At 44.0% G+C, this 18,754-nt stretch overlaps 1 protein-coding gene across 8 annotated transcripts in view; it reads right to left on the bottom strand.

The window, feature by feature from the left end:
• Positions 1-18,754, bottom strand: part of Tut7 (terminal uridylyl transferase 7) — a 51,219-nt gene that overhangs the window by 2,100 nt on the left and 30,365 nt on the right. For 3 of the 8 annotated variants that reach the window (XM_075969395.1, XM_075969393.1, XM_075969394.1), the window contains exons 17-28: positions 17,950-18,007; positions 15,934-16,037; positions 14,374-14,463; positions 13,839-13,952; positions 13,596-13,673; positions 12,749-12,926; positions 10,434-10,481; positions 10,260-10,351; positions 9,328-9,443; positions 7,408-7,733; positions 5,130-5,194; positions 4,738-4,801 (exon numbers count right to left, since the gene is read on the bottom strand). In XM_075969395.1, the coding sequence (XP_075825510.1) occupies positions 4,738-4,801; positions 5,130-5,194; positions 7,408-7,733; positions 9,328-9,443; positions 10,260-10,351; positions 10,434-10,481; positions 12,749-12,926; positions 13,596-13,673; positions 13,839-13,952; positions 14,374-14,463; positions 15,934-16,037; positions 17,950-18,007 (1,333 nt within the window). The remainder of the gene's footprint in view (positions 1-4,737; positions 4,802-5,129; positions 5,195-7,407; positions 7,734-9,327; positions 9,444-10,259; positions 10,352-10,433; positions 10,482-12,748; positions 12,927-13,595; positions 13,674-13,838; positions 13,953-14,373; positions 14,464-15,933; positions 16,038-17,949; positions 18,008-18,754) is intronic. The other 5 variants (XM_075969398.1, XM_075969396.1, XM_075969397.1 and 2 more) reach the window with 2 other exon arrangements.

Below are 18,754 nucleotides of genomic sequence, written 5' to 3'. Positions count from 1 at the left end.
ATGCCTCTAAGTCCCCCACTGATGTGTGTAATCATGAAAAATAACTTTCTGTGACGCCATTATTTGAGTTTGGTCACATCATTAACAGTGAGCTCAGCTGAGTGGCACTGCTATAAAAATACATGTGCCTGAGGTGGTAGCGCACGCCTTTAATCCCAACACTTGGGAAGCAGTGGCAGGCGGGTCTCTTAGACCATCAGAAAACAAAGATATTTATATGATTCATAACACTAGCAAAATTATAGTTATGAAGTAGCAACAAAATAATTTTAAGGCAGGGGCTCACCACATTAAAGGGTTCCAGCATTGGGAAGGTTGAGAACCAGGACTTTTAAGTAAGTCTACTGCTTCTTGTTTGCTGTCGTTCAGACTATTTGGATTTCTCAGTGTGTTTACAAACCAAAGATATAAGGAATTCACACACACACACACACACACACACACACACACACACACACAGTTCAGACTATTTGGATTTCTCAGTGTGTTTACAAACCAGAGATATAAGGAATTCACACACACACAGTAATTAATGCTTATCCAAAGATAAGAGGAAGTATCCTTATTATTTGGAAGCCATTTTTAGTAAGTGCATAAAATGTAACTTTTAATCAAATTTTGTAATATTTATTTTGACCATTTATATAGTCAAAATAAAAAAAACCGGAAATTTTTATAGCTTGAAGTTTAATAAAAAGTCTTAAAATCTAATTCATAAATGCTTTTGTTGTAGTTAAGTATGTCAGGGTAGTCAACATTAATTAATATATTAATGAATATATTCATTAATATATTAATGAATAATATATTCAATAATATATTAATACAAGAGGATTTCAAGACATTTGTATAAAAAATGGCCTACCACAAGCTTTTTCTCTATTTCCTATGACTTGAAGTTTTAAAAATCAGAGATATTTTAAGAGGTTGGTAGTTATCTTTCTTCCTTCATGTTTATGTATATACATATATACTTTATCATTGAACAGAATTTTAAAACCAAATGGAAACAAACCAATCAACCCTGTGTTGTCCCCCATGTATATGTTTGTATGATAAAGTTCATGTTTATGCATGTTCATATGTGTTTGGACACGTTGTATATGTGTGTATCCACATATGGAGACAGGTTGATATTGGGTACCTTCCTCATAGTTTTTCTCCTTCTCTACTGAGGCAGGGTTAGTTAGCTCTGCAGCCTGCTCTGCCTCCTGTGTGATGGATGACAAGCAGGCTGCCACATCCTCCCAGCATTTACATGGATGCCAGGATCCACACTCATCCTGTGCTCATGAAGGAAACCACGAGTGGGTCAAAGGCACAGTCTACAAGGGGCTCAAGGGGAAACAGTTCTACCCACAGCAGAGAGACTCAGTTCACATGTCAACAGCAGAACTGACACCTGCAAGTGACAGGTAAGTCTGGCAGCTATCATTAACTTACTTCATGGGTTATTTCATGGGCAAGGACAAACCTTAGCCATCTATAATTTTTCTTGTAGAAAGCAGAATATAATTTGTAATAAAATTTCCCCATAATAAATTAAGTTAGTAAGCTTTTCAGTAAGAGGATTTTTACCCAGAAGGTAAGTACTAACGTCTTTATAACTAAATTAATGTCAGCTGGCCATGCCACTTCTAGATCACTAACACCTGCAGTTTTCTTCCACTGTTTTACAACTTGTAAAACTATAGTCAAATGCCACTTTCAAGATATGTAGACTTGTAGACTTGTAAGCCGAGTGCAGCCTTGGGGACAGTGTAGGAATGAGGTCAGTGACATCACCATCAGAAACCTTTTCTCTGACTCCTCAGCAGCCAGCTGTTATTCTCCTGGTCTCTGGCTGAGACCTGAGGTGTGTGTGCAGGACACCTGGCATCCCTAGCAAATGAAGGAAACCAGACCCAGGCGGTACACTGCAGAACAGGTGTTTATACCCTGTGCTCCTTCTTATGCCTGGCATCAGGAACAGCGGGATTCTTCCTATGTAAAATGTTCTGAGGATGTCTGTTTATACATGGTACATCTGTGTACGTCCAAACTCCTAGATCCACAGGGAATACATCCCGCTGACCAGTGGTGTCAGTTGTCCATACCATTCTATAATGGGGGGTCATCTGAAAGCCAGCATGGTTATAACAGAGCCCATTTCTCCTCCCCACCCAGCAACGGCTTAACTGCAGGGTGCCACCCTCTCACTTTTGTCTACTGGATTTGGAGGGGACCCAACAGAACTCTTATTTTGAAATGCTGTGTTCCATGGAGAACAATTACAAATCTTCCTGAGGACTACTGGAGCTCATGTTCTCTTAAACTTCCTCCTGCTTATTTGCCACGTACAATGTTCTCCTTCAGGTCTAAGTGCGGTTAAGACTTGAAGAATTCTGTTTTTTTTTTTTTAATTAATCTACACATCAACCTCAACTCCATGTACATAAGATTTTGTGTACAGAGACCTGGTACCACAGCTGGGTGGTCACGTAGACAGTGGACTACTTGCTTGCCTACCATACATGTAGCTCACCCTCAGCTACACAGTAAATTTAAAGCCAGCCTTGGCTACATGAGATACTAGCTTAAAAAAAGGGGGAGTGGGTGATCTGATATAATTTAAATGTTTCCTCTCCACACTCTTAAAAAAAAGTACAATAACTGCAAATACTTGAGATAACACCTCTTGGTACTTAACAAAACCCAAGGCAAACGCACTAACAATGGCACAGTTCTCCTCCCTAACTAACAGCATCATAGTGGAGAACAGACATTCCTAGCCCAGAGCATCCTCAGCGTTCCCAGAGCGTGGTCAGTATCCTTGCCTTGACAGAAGAGGCCAGAAAGTCCAAGAAAGACAACTCGTCCTTCTGTGGGGCAGGGACTGTCATGGTCTGATCTTAGCTAAAACGTCTCACTCCAACAGTCTCTCCAAGCTAAAAAGTCAGCACTTTGTTCCTAGCATTAGGATGTCATTCCAGGGCTCCCCAGAGGATGCTTCAAACTGCAGCCAATCTGTGTTCTCCATGTTCCGAGCTTGTTCTTATCTTACCCTCGCTGTGACAGTCTAATGCATAAAAGAGATTACCAGTTTAACTAAACGAGACACTGCTGAAGCAAAGGTTACATAAGCTGTCATCTTGAAAAATTTCGACTCAGTAGTTAAGAGCATTTGTTGCTCCAGCAGGAGCCAGGTTTGATTCCCAGCACTCACATCACAACCTAGAACATCTGTAACTCTAGTTCCAGGGGACTCAACACCCTCTTCCGGCCTCCACAGGCACCACTCACACCTGAGGCACACACAGGCAAAACACTCATATACATAAAAAGACCCCCCTCCCGTTCTTTTTTTTAAATAAAAAAGGCAAGAACTTAGAAGAGGCTGATTGTTCACGCTCTTCCTTCTTAGGGTTCTTCCTTTAGCCTCCCTGTAAAGAGGGAGGGCCCAGGATGGACCGATGAGGCCATCTACTGGCCAGGACTCTGCTGTTTACATCACTTTTTATTCTTTTATTACTTTCTACAATAATGCTGAAGAAGTAACTTTCTTTTCCTTGACCTCAATTTCGTCCTCTCTTTTTCATCTTGCCCTGGTAATCCACCATGTTCTCTTTAGCATCCCTCTATAGGCCTGGGGCATGGCAGGAGAGACCCTGCCCTTGATACCACAGTCAAGGCTAAGCAGACTCCAATTCCTTTCCATGCAAGCCTGAACCTTATTCCAAAGAAAAAAGCTCTTTGCAGAGGCTTCAGAGAGGCCAGGTGCCAAGCCCAGGATTGCGCTCAACCTGCACCCAAACTGCAGGCAGCATCCACAAAGCACTGCATTTGCTGCAGTCTGAGACCAGCTCTGGCTCCTTCCGGAATCACCTTTCTCTTGGCCTTCCTTACTCCCAGGGTCTACACACTTCCCTTTGCTCTGTGTGCTTTACTTGCTGGGAGATCTCCATAGCACAGGGGCTTAAAATGCTATCTCCACACCGACAACACTTACACTCCTTTCTGCAGCCTGGACCAATTAAATGCCAGGCTCATATATTCAACTAGCCACTCGACATCCCTGCCCTGGAATTCCACAGCTACCACCATGAAGCAGACCTTTCCCCAACACAACAACAAGAACTCCTTTGTTCTTCCAGTTCTCAGAGACTGCCGTGACACGAGCCTCACTTCATATCAGTGCCCAGAATATCCACACCCAACCGTCCTCCCTGACACTCCACTCGAACCTGTAGCAGGGGAGGGGCTTTGCTTCTCACTGGGGTACATGCAGTGCTGAGGCCGCTGCTAAGTAGTTAGACTCTCAACAGATGTTTGCGGAGGGGTAAATAAGTGAAACAGTTGTCAGGTTGCAGAGTGGAGAGCTCAAGTTATGACTTTCTTTCCTTCTGGAGTACGGCAGGTAATCTCCACAAGACATGGCAATGCCCCAGCAGTCACAAGAGGCACAAGAAAGGCCTCCATGGTTGAGGGTAGCAGTTCTTCCCCAGGGAAGGGAAGTCACCTGCAATATCTGAAAACTACACAGGTCGCACTTACCCACTGGACAGTCAGACTAAGGATGTGAGGTGGAAGCAGAGCAAGAGGGTTTTTTGTTTTGTATGGTTTTGTTTAAGTTTCCTTGAGAGGTTCTGATATCCCTCTGTCAGCACCACAAGGCACAGGAAGGCTCTCAAAAGGCATGTGGTAAAATATTCAGAGAAGAAAAACAACACATAATCTGACCCTTTAAAAACCACATACCTGACTGGGGACTCAAAAATATGGTTGTTTTTTGTTTCTTTTTGTCTTCATGTAAAAGCACTGCCTAAAAAATGAAATAAATGGTTTAAAAAAACTGAAGGTAAAAGCAACAGAAACAGCCTCAAACTGTATCCAAGAGCTGGGAGAGGCAGTGGTGGCAGAAGTTTGCACGTTAGTTGGAATGACAGACATGTATGCAGGAAGTCATCCAGCAAGCCCCTGCTACCAGGGCCCAACAAGCCTTACCACACAGTACATGGGGCACAGGAGGAGGAAGCACACAGGCCAGCCAGGAGGGCCCAGCACACAGCTTCAAGCACTCCAGAAGACTCTGGGGAGTGAGCAGGACAGAGTGAACAGGGCTCCCTTCTCAGGTTTGGGCTGGCTTTTACCTGAGCAACTAGTCTCAAAGGGCTAGGTGAAGGGTATCCAGACACATAAGCTGACTGACACAAACCTACAGAAAGAAAGGAACACTTTTTGTTCCTATTTTAAATTTAAAGCAACGGCCCTACTCGCCAATGTTTTAAGGAAATTTTCCTATTGGTATGATGGGATTCCACCCAGCCCACTGAAGGAGTGACAGGGTAGCTAGCATTCACTGTGCTCTAGCCCACACGTCCCTCTGCTCTCGTGCTGACATGGACATTAGCTGTAAATACTACACGAGTTGGTTTCTAGACCAGGGCTTTTCCTTATGGCTGCTAATCCCTCTGCTAGCCAGGTGGGCTGCCAGAAATGCCACTCTCACACTTGTGTGTGTGCACGTGTGCGTGTATGTGCACATGCATATGGATGGGTGTGTGAGTCTGTATCTGAGTTCATTCAAGAGCAGTTCATTTTGGTTTTGGGGCAGGGTCTCTCACTGGAACCTTAATTGGGTTACGCTAGCTGGTTAGTGAGCCCAAAGATCTGCCCGTCTCTGCATCCTCAGCACAGGACCACAGCATCCACTGCAATGCCCTGCTTTCGTGGCCACATTGGGAACAGAACACAGGTCTTGAGCAAGCATTTTTCTAACTGTGCGTTTCCTCGGCCTCAACAGTTCTGAGACACGGGTGGGTCAGTAACTTACAGCCTGCTGCTGGGCGAAGGAGCACAGCTGAGGGGCGGTATAGGGTGACCACGCTGGAGGAGGGGAAGAGGGGACCACAAAGGTCTGCTTCATTTTGTTTGTAAACCCAGCCTTGAGTCTTCATCAAATACAGAGCAGAAGAGTAATTTTGAGAAAACTATGTTAAATTGTGTCTATATTGTCTAGCTCCAACTAGGTTGAAGAAGTCTGACCTAAATGAGATCATCTTTAACTATACTTAACTTTGAAATGGTGCCTGATTGACTTTTAGCATGTTGACTGAATGTTAACATGTCATTATTTTAATTCCTTTAAGTCTCATCTCCTTCTTATAAGGGGAAACCAAGGCAGATGTTGGGGTTCAGTTCTGACCTTCTTAGAAGAACAAGGCTAACTCAGGCCATGGAAGTCAGCCAAAGCTGGACCATTCACAGTCAAGCATCAGTTAGAAGACAATGTTAAAACAAACTCTTTCTATCTAATAAGGATGAGTGGGCCTGACAGCACAATCATGTAATCCCAGAACTCAGGAGGCTGGGAGTTTGAAGCCAGCTGGAACTACATAGCAAATTATAGGCTGGCTTTGACTACAATAGTTGAGTCTCTGTCTCAAAAACCCAAAGGGGGAACAAAAAAACACCTAAAGTTTCAGTCTTAAACACCAAGAGACTCTGCCTGGCAGACCTGCTATCTAAAATGGAAGCATGCATCGGCGCTGCCAGCACCCAGGGTGTTTGAGGGAAGGATTTACAGAGCTGCCTCAGCAAATGGGTAGTCACAGTTGCTCTCTAGGGCTCCTGTCTACACTTATCCAGCTTCACCCACACTTATTCTAAGAACCAGTACAGTCTATAAGTTGTTCTGAAGACCATAACTTACACAGGTTAAGGTGTCCAGACTATTAAAAAGGTGTCGATGATGGACACAACCTACTCAGTAAAAATGACCAACTTACACCCAGCAACATAAAGGTCAGTATTAGGGGGTGGTTTGATTGTGTGCTTAAGACAGAGTCACACTATGCTGCCTAGGCTGGTGTCACTCCCCTGCTTCAGCCTCCTATGTAACTCTGACCATAGACATGGAGAAGATCTGCACATGACTCTGAATTGTGGGCTATTAAGACATTTTCCTTTTCATCTCAGAGTCACTATGGTCATTGACAGAAAGGTATTCAAATAAGGGTTAAAACGAAACCCTCCACAGTTCTCTGCAGCACTGCCGACATCCTTCTATTCTTGGCTCATTTGTACCTCCGCTACCGCCTCCTGGGTGTCTCGGCAATGCTTTGAGTCACAAGCACACACAGTGAGCAGCCTCTCACTGTAACTTGTTTACTGGCTACAGAGACGATGTGTATGAGGATTGGAGATGAGCAAACTGCCATTTCATTGGTAATCTTAGATTTTCCTAAGACTAAGTAAACCGAGGAACAAGCAGTTAAGTCACACCCAGGGAGAGCATGTAAGGAGTGGGGGGAGGGGGATGTCATTTCCTTACAGCACCATCTTTGCCGAGCATATATTCCTTAAGGAAACAAAAGTGTGAAAAACTCTAAGAGGTTAACATCAAGGTCTCTGGAGAGGTGTCTGTACCTGGAGAGCCTTTGAACTGTGAGCATTCCTTCTTAATGTGTCCTTCTCTTCCACAAAGGAAACAACGTTTTTCTCTTAAGTCTTTGTCATCCTGTCTCTTCCATTTTTCCACTGGTGTCCTGAGAATCTTCTCCCGCCCCAGGTCCACAACTGCCCTCGCTGGCTTTGCTTTCACAGCTGCGCACTGTGTGGGCTTATCTTCTTTTGCTGACACTTCCTTTTCTGTGTACTTGTTCTGAATTTCTTTGTCTTCTTTGCTCCGTTTTTCTTTGCTCTCAGAGTATCTTTGGTTTGGGGTATCTTCCTGGTCTCGCCGCCGCCTCACTCTATAAAAGATAAGATACTATAGGAAAAGTGTCTACAGAAACTGACCAAGTTACATCCACATGTAGAGACAGCCAGGACCATAGTGTGAACAGGAAACCTTGAATTTGACAAGTGTGGCGTCTCTATTATGATTTCTACAGTTCTTCAGCATCCAAACTCACAGCTGCCCAAGTCCTTACAGAACATGGTGTACTATAAGCACAACCCACATACCCCCTCTGACAGTTACACCGTACCGTGGAGTGAACAACCAGAAACCCAAATCTGTATATGTTCAACCCAGGTGCACTAGACTCCATACAGCCTGTTTGCAGTTGGCTGAATTTTCAATTATTGAGCCCTGGGCACGGAGCCTGACTGTCACAGTGCTGGGAAACCAGTGCTTACTGCTGAGACCAGGCCTTGGGCCTGTGCTGCTGTGCTGACCGGCCTTCTGGTGTATTAGCTTTCACTAAGCAGTGACAGTTTAAACTGTAAAACTTGAATTTCACAGAAAACTTCTAACCATGATTTTAAAGATGTTTTTCTTAAAAAATGTCAGTCACTTTTATTTTAGTTTTTAGAAGTGATTTTATTTTCTGTATATGTATGTGTACCATACATATGCCAGTGTCCACAGAGGCCCTGGAATTGGCGTTACAGGGGGCTATGAGCCACAAGATGCAGGTGCTAGGGATGGCACTAGGGTCCTCTGCATGAGCAGTAAGTGCTCTTAACTACTGAGTCATCTCTTTAGCCCCACTGACTTTATTTTTTGAGACAATGTCACATATAGCCCAGGATGACTTCATACCCTCTTTGTAGCTAAGGCTGGCCTTGAGATCCTGATTCTCCTGCCTCAGCCTCCTAAGTGCAGAAAGTACTGGTAAATGGCACCCAGGTATCAAGATCATTTCTTTCTGCCCTACTGATCACTAGTCGGTAAATTCCAGATTGTGACCTCCTTTGCTTAAGTGTATTCTGAAATGGGAACAGCACTGTCAGCCAGGAGAACAATGACTCAAGCGGACTGTAGAAAACACCCCTGCTTCTCACTGTACCATCACCAGGGGACAGCACGGTGCCTAAGCACTTGATCTGCTCAAGGTAATGGGTAATGATTACACTAAAAGCCACGCCCAAACTTAGGTCCGAGCACCTGGCATGGAAGCTGAGCGCCCTGCATGGAAGGCAGAAGGCCGTCCTCACGTAAGCGGCCTCAGCATCTGTACTCAGCCACATCGGATCACTGCATTTTCATTTTTTATATATAAGAGCTCTGATGCCCTCTTCTGCTTTTTTTTTAAAGATTTTATTTATTATGTATACAGCATTCTGTTTGCATGTGTGTCTACAGGCCAGAAGAGGGCATCAGATCTCATTATAGATGGTTGTGAGCCACCATGTGGTTGCTGGGAATTGAACTCATGATCTCTGGAAGAGCAGACAGTGCTTTTAACCTCTGAGCCATCTTTCCAGCCCCACATTTTCATTTTTTTAAAAAAAGACCTTAAATTTATATGAAAAATGCTCGATTTCAGAGGCTTATTTGATTTTCCCTGTACGGCACAACACGGAGATAAAATGAGGCTGCCCCTCTGGACACGTGCTTACTTTCTCCTCATGGGACAGTCCTTCATGAAGTGTCCGATTTTTCCACAAATTCGGCAACACCTGTCATTCGGAGCCAGTTCTCCCTCAGTTAGAACATCTGGATCAAAAAAGTATTCCTACAAGAATACAGCCGTGTAAAATAAACTGCGAACAAGATCATGGCACCATGCGACCCATGCGAGAACAGATTGGTTTGTTAATATTGGTGCTGTTCATCCCAAACAAGACCTTACAGCCAGTGAGAGGCATAGCTGATAGACTGACCTAAACCTATTTCTTTTATTTCTTGAAGTTGGAGGACACTGACAACACATGCACACAAGTGGCTTCAACACAAAAGGAGAAGCCATGGCCACATAGAGGGCATCAGGAAACGAAATGGCTAAACGGCAATGAACTGAGGAACATAGTCAACACTGAGGCAAAGTGAGGAGCTGCACGCTAGTACTGGTGCTGCTGTGTAGCTTAAGAGTCTACTGCAGGGGTCGGGGATGCACCGCACCTGCACACTCACTGAAGAGAGCACCTATCTGAACAGACTGCGGGCGAAGGAGTTCTTCAACAAGCGTGAGAAGGACCACTGTAGATGTCAACAATGATACACTCAAAGCACCTCTACGCCCACATGGAAAAGTTGCATCAGTCTTCCTGGGGGTGGGGGCAGGAAGGAATGGGAAGCTGCTGTTCAAAGGGGATAAAGTTCTGGATAGAGAGAAAAGGAGTATAGGCCTGGGGAGACCTGTTGCCAAGTAGGGGCTACGGTCAATAATATGTATTTCAAAATAACTGCATATATTTCAAATGCCACACTACAAAATGACACTGGAGAAGACAGATCTGCTAAGCAGCTTGACTGAACCATCCCTTACTGCACACTTATTGTGACTAAGACGTGTGCCTTATTGGCTCTCTAGCATTTCCACAGAACTCACCATTTTTGAGGGGTAGTCCTTTGGAAATCCTTTTACCGGAATTCCAAATACTCTTCTACCATTGATAAAAGCTTTCATTATAAAATTTGTCACTATAAAGAAAAAGCAAAAATTAAATTTCATGCATTAAAAGAACAAGAGATGCCACCAAGTTTACAAACAAGAGTAACTTACTTTTCCTTGATAATCCAGCACCAAGATTATGATTCAAATCAAAAGGATCTGAGTAAGGAAAATGAAAGAGACAAAAAGATAATAAAGTAGGATATATAGCACCATCCATCCCTTAGCCTAGGTCCACACAACAGGAAAGCATCACCTCTTCGCTGAGTAGTAAGAGGTATGCTTGGCTAAGCAACAGAGAAGCCCAAATAGAAGGCAAGGCCCCCAAAGCATTGATTAAAAAAGACCGCTGTGTCGTCTTTACCATCTTTATAAGTCCTTCATATTACACAGGTTGACCATTTCTGGAAAAAGTACTGAGAAGACTCATTTGTTAGGAGTCACAGCATAAATGAACAAACTAAGGGTGGGACAAGACCTGAGTAGGAGTCACAAGAACACAAACAGCAGGTGCCATGGTGGACTGGTGCAGGGAGGCAGGTGTGACAGGCATGGCTGTGAGGAACTGCGCTATAACACAGTGCTACTGAGCACTGCTTCTACACTAAATAATATTTTATAGAGGATTTAAAATGCTATATACACATCTATACTAATATACAAACATATATATACACACACACACACTAATGATCTGGTCATCAGATGAAGATAGATATCATTTTCTCCCTGCCTAAGACAGTAGTGAAGAAGGCAAAGGAAGCCCTCCCCAGGGACCTGAAGGAGACATATGCACAGCAGGAGGAGCCAGAGAAGCGAGGCACCGGGGGCAAGCACTAAGCTGGGGAGTGACATCAGACGCTCCTGTCAGCTGGAGCACAGAGCCCTTCCTTTGCGTTCCTCTTGCCATAAGTGCAATGAGACTATCATCCCAGTTAGACCAGTCTTGCTCTCTTCTGTTGTGTGTGTGAGTGTGTATGTATGAGTGTGTTGTACTTTGGTTGTTTGCTGTAACTCTAGTGCTTGAGAAGCTGCGGCACTGCTCTGGGGTGGTAGGTCTGTCTCTCAGTGCTGAGATTACAGATATGGGCTACCATGCTCTCAATTCACTTAGTACGCTAGACAACAACAAAAGACATGGTAATAAGAGAAGATCCCTTCCCCACTAATTCTGCTTTGACAGAAGCATCCAAAATGCTAAATCCCCACCCACAGCCCAGGCTGAAGTGCACAGCCCTACATCCAACACTACCCAAAGAAATGAAGGAATCATAAAGTCTTCACACCATCTAGATATCAGTGCACAGTAAGAACATGGATCCCATGAGACCAAGAAGACATTTCCTCAGCCACTTCCTAGCTCACTAAAGCATTTAACCTTCATTTTGTTTTTAAAAATTAAATTCCTATCAGTTATGAACAACTAACTGTAAACATCAATGGCTCCAATGGATTCCTTGAGTCCAGTGGGGTGACCTGATCCAACGGCCTCAGCTTCCCAAGTGCTGGAGTCACAGGTCTGAGCACCAGGCCCAGCTGGAAAATGCCTTCCCCTTGGTCAGCACTGACAAATGGTGATAGGAGGCAGAGATCCGAAAACTCATTTCTAGTGGCATTCTCCAGCCTTTAGCAAAGTTTTATTTTTATTTTAGTCTTAAATTATTTTAACTTTAATATAAAAAAACCCTTGCAAATACATAAAAAACATCACACACCGAAATTAAGCAGACTCCAAATCTATACAACTCAATGCATCTCTCTATACAGTTAGACTAGGCATTCAGGTCAGGAGCTGTGGAAATGCATCTCTCTATACAGTTAGACTAGGCATTCGGGTCAGGAGCTGTGGAAATGCATCTCTCTATACAGTTAGACTAGGCATTCGGGTCAGGAGCTGTGGAAATGCATCTCTCTATACAGTTAGACTAGGCATTCGGGTCAGGAGCTGTGGAAATCTACATGAGGTTTTAAACATTAAGTATTAAATGTTTCATGCACTTGCTTACCTATGACCAAAAACAAAACAAACAAAATCCACATCAGAATTAGAACTGGAAAAACAACTCATCTCAGATTTAAACATCCCACTACCTTGAGACTGTCTCAGGTCTACTGCTGCCCTGCGCTCCCACACGGGTCCGACATTAGTGGAAGGTTATTCTGCTGAACAAAGATTCTGAACTCATGGCCTCACCTGGAGGCACTAGAAACTTAAAAATGAACCTGTAGAGTGGTATGGGCCGCAACAGGGCTGCTGCACTGCACACTATGGGCAGTGGTTCAGTGACTCCCCCACAGAAGCTGTGTGCCGGAAGAGCCAGGAGGAGCCTATGGTTTAGAGTCGACGTCCAACTTGAAAGGCTCTTTACATCACCCCTCAAACTTGATAGGCCATCAGCTCACTTCTAATTTCACTTCATTCATACCTTCAATAACGATGTATTTTGAGGTCCACTGTTTCTTAAAAGTCGTCAGCAGACCTTTTCTTCTGATGCTGATTACATGCTCCTTAAAATCAAACTCCTCTGTGTAGAAGCGGAGAAGTCCCAACCACAGCTGCCCAACAGATTCTGTATTTTTTCCATATTCTGGCCAACAAGTGGGCTAGAAAGAGAAGGGAACGAGAGATACCGCTCCATTACAAAGGGCTAACAGCAGTATGTCTGCACTCCAGGAGGACGGTCTGGACAAGTTAACTGGCTTACATACACAAGATGTAATAAGTTCTCATTCACATTTTTTTGTTTTGTTTTGTTTTTTTTTGAGACAGAGTTTCTATGTGTAGCTTGGCTGTCTTGGATCTCGCTTTGTAGACCAAGATGGCATTGAACTCAGAGATCCACCTGCCTCTGCCTCCCAAGCACTGGGATTAAAGGTGTGCACCACCACACCTGGCTTTCATTTATGTTTTAAAACAGCATTTACACGAGTCTATTAACCGCTACTCTGACTTGGACGAAGAGACAATTCGAGTTTTCAACAATGTATTATCTCAGAATATGAAGGTGAGAATCTGTGGAGAAGCTTGAGAGCTGTGCAGTCAGGACAGAACTACAGGAAGAACAGCCATGCAACAAAAACGTGTTCCCTTGGAAGAGCCAGTGGACATTGATGAAACTCCGGTGCAGTGCCTGTAAATACATTTAGCTTAATAAAAGAGAACCCTCAAGAATGTCGTCACTGTCCTAGCAGACAGACGTCAGCTCTACACCATGGTCATCTACAGCACAGAACAGGACAACTTTTAGCCAAATCTTTACCTAAAATACTCACCAGTTCATCTATTTGATCGAAAAAGTAAATATTCCAGCCATCAACAAGTATTTCTGGTTTCTTTTCACCTTTGTATATCTGAAATTAATTTAAAAAGTTATTAGTATAGAATGAAAAACTAATGTGCTGATACCAACACACCTAGGAAAAGTTGGAAACTTAATGACAGAACTACAGCATGCTAGCAGAGGCAGAGGCTCAGAGACAGCCCAGTTCTGCAGAGGACACAGGCCCTGGGGGTACCTCTTGGAGCACAGGGATGACAGGTGGAGACCTCTGCTGAAGGAAGTATAGCACCATAAGAGTGTAGGCGTAGGAGGACAAGCTGCCTCGGGACGCGTCACCGATGTCACACATCTAGAGGGAGGAGACAGCGCTGTGAATGCCATTTCTACGCAGCTCGCAGTCACCCAGAACCACTACCTCATCTGAGGAACTAATACAAAAATCACATTTTCAAAATGAAAATATGTCAACTAAAGCAACCAACCCAACCTAAATCAAACTGAACTCAAGAAAGTAGTGCACTGTTAGTCACAACAGGGTTATTATGAAAAACTAAAACACATCAATAATGGGTATGGTGGCTCATGCCTTTAATCCTAGTACTTGGGAAGCAGAGGCAGGAGGATCTCAGTGAGTTTGAGACCAGCCTGATCTGCACAGTGAGTTCCAATCTAGCCCACTGTGTGTGCAAGGTGGGAGTGTCACACTTATGCTTTCAAAAGGATTTGAAAACACAACAATTTTCAACTAAGCCACAAGCAGCAGCACCCACCTTTGTAAACACTTTCATGGTGTAGCACAGATATTTCACTCTGGGGTCAATGGCGGAGTATGCAGATAAGAGTCTTGTGTTATGAAGAGCCTGTTGGAAAGGAAAGGGCACCATGAGGCTTGACAACATTCTGACCTAGAAGGGTTCACACTGCAACACAGTTTAGATAACAACAAATACATGCAACTTCTGATTTCATTAATAAATCTTTAGTCTGCATAAACTGAAAAAAAAGCCATTTAAATAAACAAGCATGTTACTAGGTATGGTTGTTGTGATTTAGAAAAAGCAGCATGTGAGAGAAAGACGCCCTGCGACAGAGTTCACGGGAGGGGTTTTTACTAGGGGAAAGGGAATGGAAAAGGAGGGAAGAGGAGGGGGAGACTGACCTCTGGGGACAGGAGTGGCAGAAGAGAAGCGCGCAGAAAAGAGAGAGAAAGAGACAGAGACGGCAGGTGGGTAGGTCCTCTGAAGAGAGAATGCAGCTACTGTGCACAGGTGGTGCTCTTAGTGGCACACCCCAAGGTCCCCAAGGTCAGGACAGTACAGATGTCTGAATACTAACTGTGACATAGGCCTGCCATCCTAGCACTCAGAAGATGGATTTCCTCTAAGCAGATGTAAGACTTTCCCTTTCCCTGTGGCATCATTTGAGTCAAATGCTTTCAGGCCCCACTGGGTCTGGGAGCGGCCATGTGTGAGGCCAACGAGAAGGGACACAGCACACAAACCAAATCACAGTCAAGTTCAAGCCAGGGAGACAAACGTGCTATTCTGATCTCATCTTAAGTGCATCTTCTCTTGGGCTTATGTGCGCTCTCTCTCTCTCTCTCCCTCGCTCTCTCTCTCTCTCTCTGATGCACACATACACGTGCACACATGCAAACAACTCTCACACTGAAACTGATGAGCATTTGACCAACTCCCTGACAACAGGGTAGGGATGGAAGGAGTGAAGGCAAACACCCTACTACTGAGCTCCACCCTTAGCTCGTGTGGATATGAGTAGCTACTGAATTCTCCACAGCCCACCTGCAGAATATTACAAGACACACATCAAGCACCCAAATAATTCCCAGAGACAGAGGAAAACAAGGGCAGAGAGCTGCCTTAGCTACTGGGGTTAAGGCCGAGCAGCCAAACAGATTGGGTAAGGAAGATGAAACGAATTTCTCGTTTCACTGATTTACTTATTTTTAAAGAGACACTCATTCCTCTTGATCTAAAGAAAATGCCTGAAACACCAGGCATGGTAATGTCTGTTTGTAATCTTAGTACTTGTGGGGTGGAGCCAGGAAGACCAGAAATTCAAGGTCATGGCTAGCCTCAGCACCGGTGAAACCCTGTCACAACCTCCCACTCCCAGCCCCTGCAAAAACAAAGGCTGGATGGGAGGAAGCAAGCAAATAGGAAGCTTTAAAAAAAAAGTACTCAAGAAGGAACCAAAGTAGGAGGTTTACTACATGTCAAGTGAGAGGTCAGACTGGGGTAGGTTAGTCTTTGAGACTCTTTAAAAAAATGAGAAAGCAAGCTAGGCTGGCCGAACCCTAGGAATCTTACCAGTGTGTTATACAAGCTGATGTCGACCTCTAGACCACTTCTTAGATGAAAGAACTTCACAATGGGCACCTTGGCTGTTGTGATGGGCAGGATGTTCCTCAGGCCTAAGAGGGAGTAAGACATAGGATTACTCACACCGGGCAGAGGCGATTCTCATACTGGTGGCTCCATGATAAACAAAACCTGACTTGAGCTGCCTCACTGAATTCATCATAACTAATCAACAAAGTTTGCTATGAATAACTAACTGACTTCATCTATTAAACACACTGATATTTGAATCACAAGAACCAAAAAGTCCACTGTCCTTCACAAACCAACTGACCCATGAGAAGCTGCAAGTGTGTGCGTCCTGGGGGCGGGGGCGTTTCTACAGAGGAGCTACTGGAGCTTGCATTCATGAGTCCCACTACCCTGTCCATCTGATTACTGTGTCCATGCTTGACACAGTCATCACCACAGAGCTAGAGACGACAGCTGGAAAGGAAGGAATGACTTTCAGTAGAGCTACACTTTGGAACGCTGAAGTAGGGGAGTGGAGGGCATTTACCTGTCAAGGAAAGTGGCACAAAAAGGCTCCAGGGCCCTTCCGTGGCACTATGTGGACTGGAAAATGGACTTGAGGGAAAGGAAAATGTGTTCTAAGAGACAGGAGGAAACTGAGCAGAATTGTCCTTGAGGACAAAGCAGTCAACGAGCGGACGTAAGTACTGGAGAATCATGGACCACAGAGTTGAACCAAGTTCTTGGTGAACAACCAGAGGCACAGGGATAGAGGCAGGGTGACCCCTCTATAGAAATGACTCTACAGAGTCATTTCTGTCCTAACGACAACCACTGAACATGTTTTGTCTTATAAAATATACACTGAGGATGCTTAGGACAGGACAGTCTGCCTCAACCCAGGTGATCAGAAGACTGAGAGCAAGCAAGGGTGAGTTTACAGTCATCGTCAAAGTCCAACTCAGTCCTGAAAATTAAAAACTGTCAAATCTAGGAACTTTGGTTTCTTTGCATAATCTGAGAATCCAAACAAAACTAATCACTAGAGATGGACTCTTACTTGAAGAAAGTATCTTCTCAATATACATAGGAAATTGTATCTAAAGTGTGTCCACAAGAACAGGGGCCATGTGGCTCACCCTCATTCCTTACTATTAGAACACAAGTTTAAGAGATTAAATTAATGTTTAAAGAAAGTATTGTGTCAAGTGTGGTGGCTTGCACCTGCAATCCTAGGCAGTCAGGAGGCTGAGGCAAGAGTTTTGTTCAAGGCTATATTAGACCCTGTCTCAAAAACAAGAATTCCTCCCAAACAAACTCAACCAAAACTAACCAATTAATCAACTAAGCACTCCACCCAGCAAACAGCCAGGCATGATGGTGCATATCCATAATCCCAGAGTGAGTTTGAGGCTAGCCTGGGTTACATGTTTAAGACAGCGCTAATGTTGGACTGCAGTGGTTGGTAGAGTGCTTGCCTCTGATAATCAAGGCCTCAGACTCTATCCCACCAACAGACAAGCGAGCAAACAAACATAGACTTTCACTATTTGGGTCCACAGCTGCCCCCAAGAGCATTTCTGGTTTGTATGTTATTACATATTCTATTTCTTTATTGGAAACTACTTACAACAGTCTTCTAGAGCTGTGATGAGAATCAAGCTATGTTAAGTATCTTGTTTACAGTTCAGTTTGTTGTGCAGAGGGGAAGCAGAGTCAGTTCACGAGGTCTGTATGCTCTTTACCATATGTCTAGAGTTGGATTCACATGTAAGGCAAAATGACCTAAATCCCTCACCTGCCTTGAATATGTTTTGACCAAAACAAGATAATTAGCATCACCCACGCAGGCATTACTACCAGTTCTCTTCCATATTAGACTATAGAATATTTTAATGATACTAACATTACATATATTTACAAATGAGAAGGCATGCTTTCTCAATGGACGAATAAATTCTAAGTATATAATAACACAAAAGAAAAAAAGGACTTCTAAAAATTTCAAGTTACCTGAATGCTTTCTGAGGACTCTGGCCAGCTCCTCGATAGTTCGTACACAGTCTAACCCCTGCAGCAAAGGCACAAAAAAAAAAGGAAGCTAAATCAGAAAACAAGCTGGTTTGCTGGCACATACCTGTAATCTTAGCTACTTGGGAGACTGAGATAAGACAGTCAACAATTATAGGGCTGTCTGGGCTGCATAGTAAGTTCAAAGCCAGCCTGGGTAACTTAGTAAGACTCAGGGGAAGGAACTCAGTGCTAGAGTGCTTCTCTAACTTGTGTGTGTGGTTCTAGGTCAGACTCAAAGCAAAGCAGCAAGCAGGAGGCAAGGTCCTGCACTGTGACAGTTTCTATCCCCTTCAGAGACAGGGAGGGGCATTTCAAACCATTTTCCTTCTGACTTTTATTTGTGTGCACACAAATGCCAGGACTTTACATGTGTGACTGAGAGCATGCATATCAGAAAACAACTTTTCAAGAGTCAGCTTCTTTTTCCACTGTGGGATTCAGGCACTGAACTTGAATCATCAGAGTTGGCGCTGACGAACTTTTAACCTGCTGAGATGTCTCATCAATTTCAGATGGTTTTTATGTCCCTTTCAGTGGAGTGTCAATTACTATACACACAAAACACCCTAAAGATATGCAAACCTCTAAACATGTCTTAATTTCTTTTGGATGTACAACAAAAACCGAAATCAGAACTTAGAGAAAGGTCTTTGGAAGAGTACCTTAGGTGTGGGTATGCACGAGGGCTCCTGGACTTTGTCTCATTCACGCTGCCCACCTGCATACAGTTTAACTGAGAACTGAT

Source organism: Microtus pennsylvanicus, chromosome 4 (assembly GCF_037038515.1).
Source record: "Microtus pennsylvanicus isolate mMicPen1 chromosome 4, mMicPen1.hap1, whole genome shotgun sequence".
NCBI lineage: Eukaryota > Metazoa > Chordata > Mammalia > Rodentia > Cricetidae > Microtus > Microtus pennsylvanicus.
The sequence above is the reverse complement of the archived record's forward strand: the minus strand, read 5'-3'. Positions and strand labels throughout refer to the sequence as shown.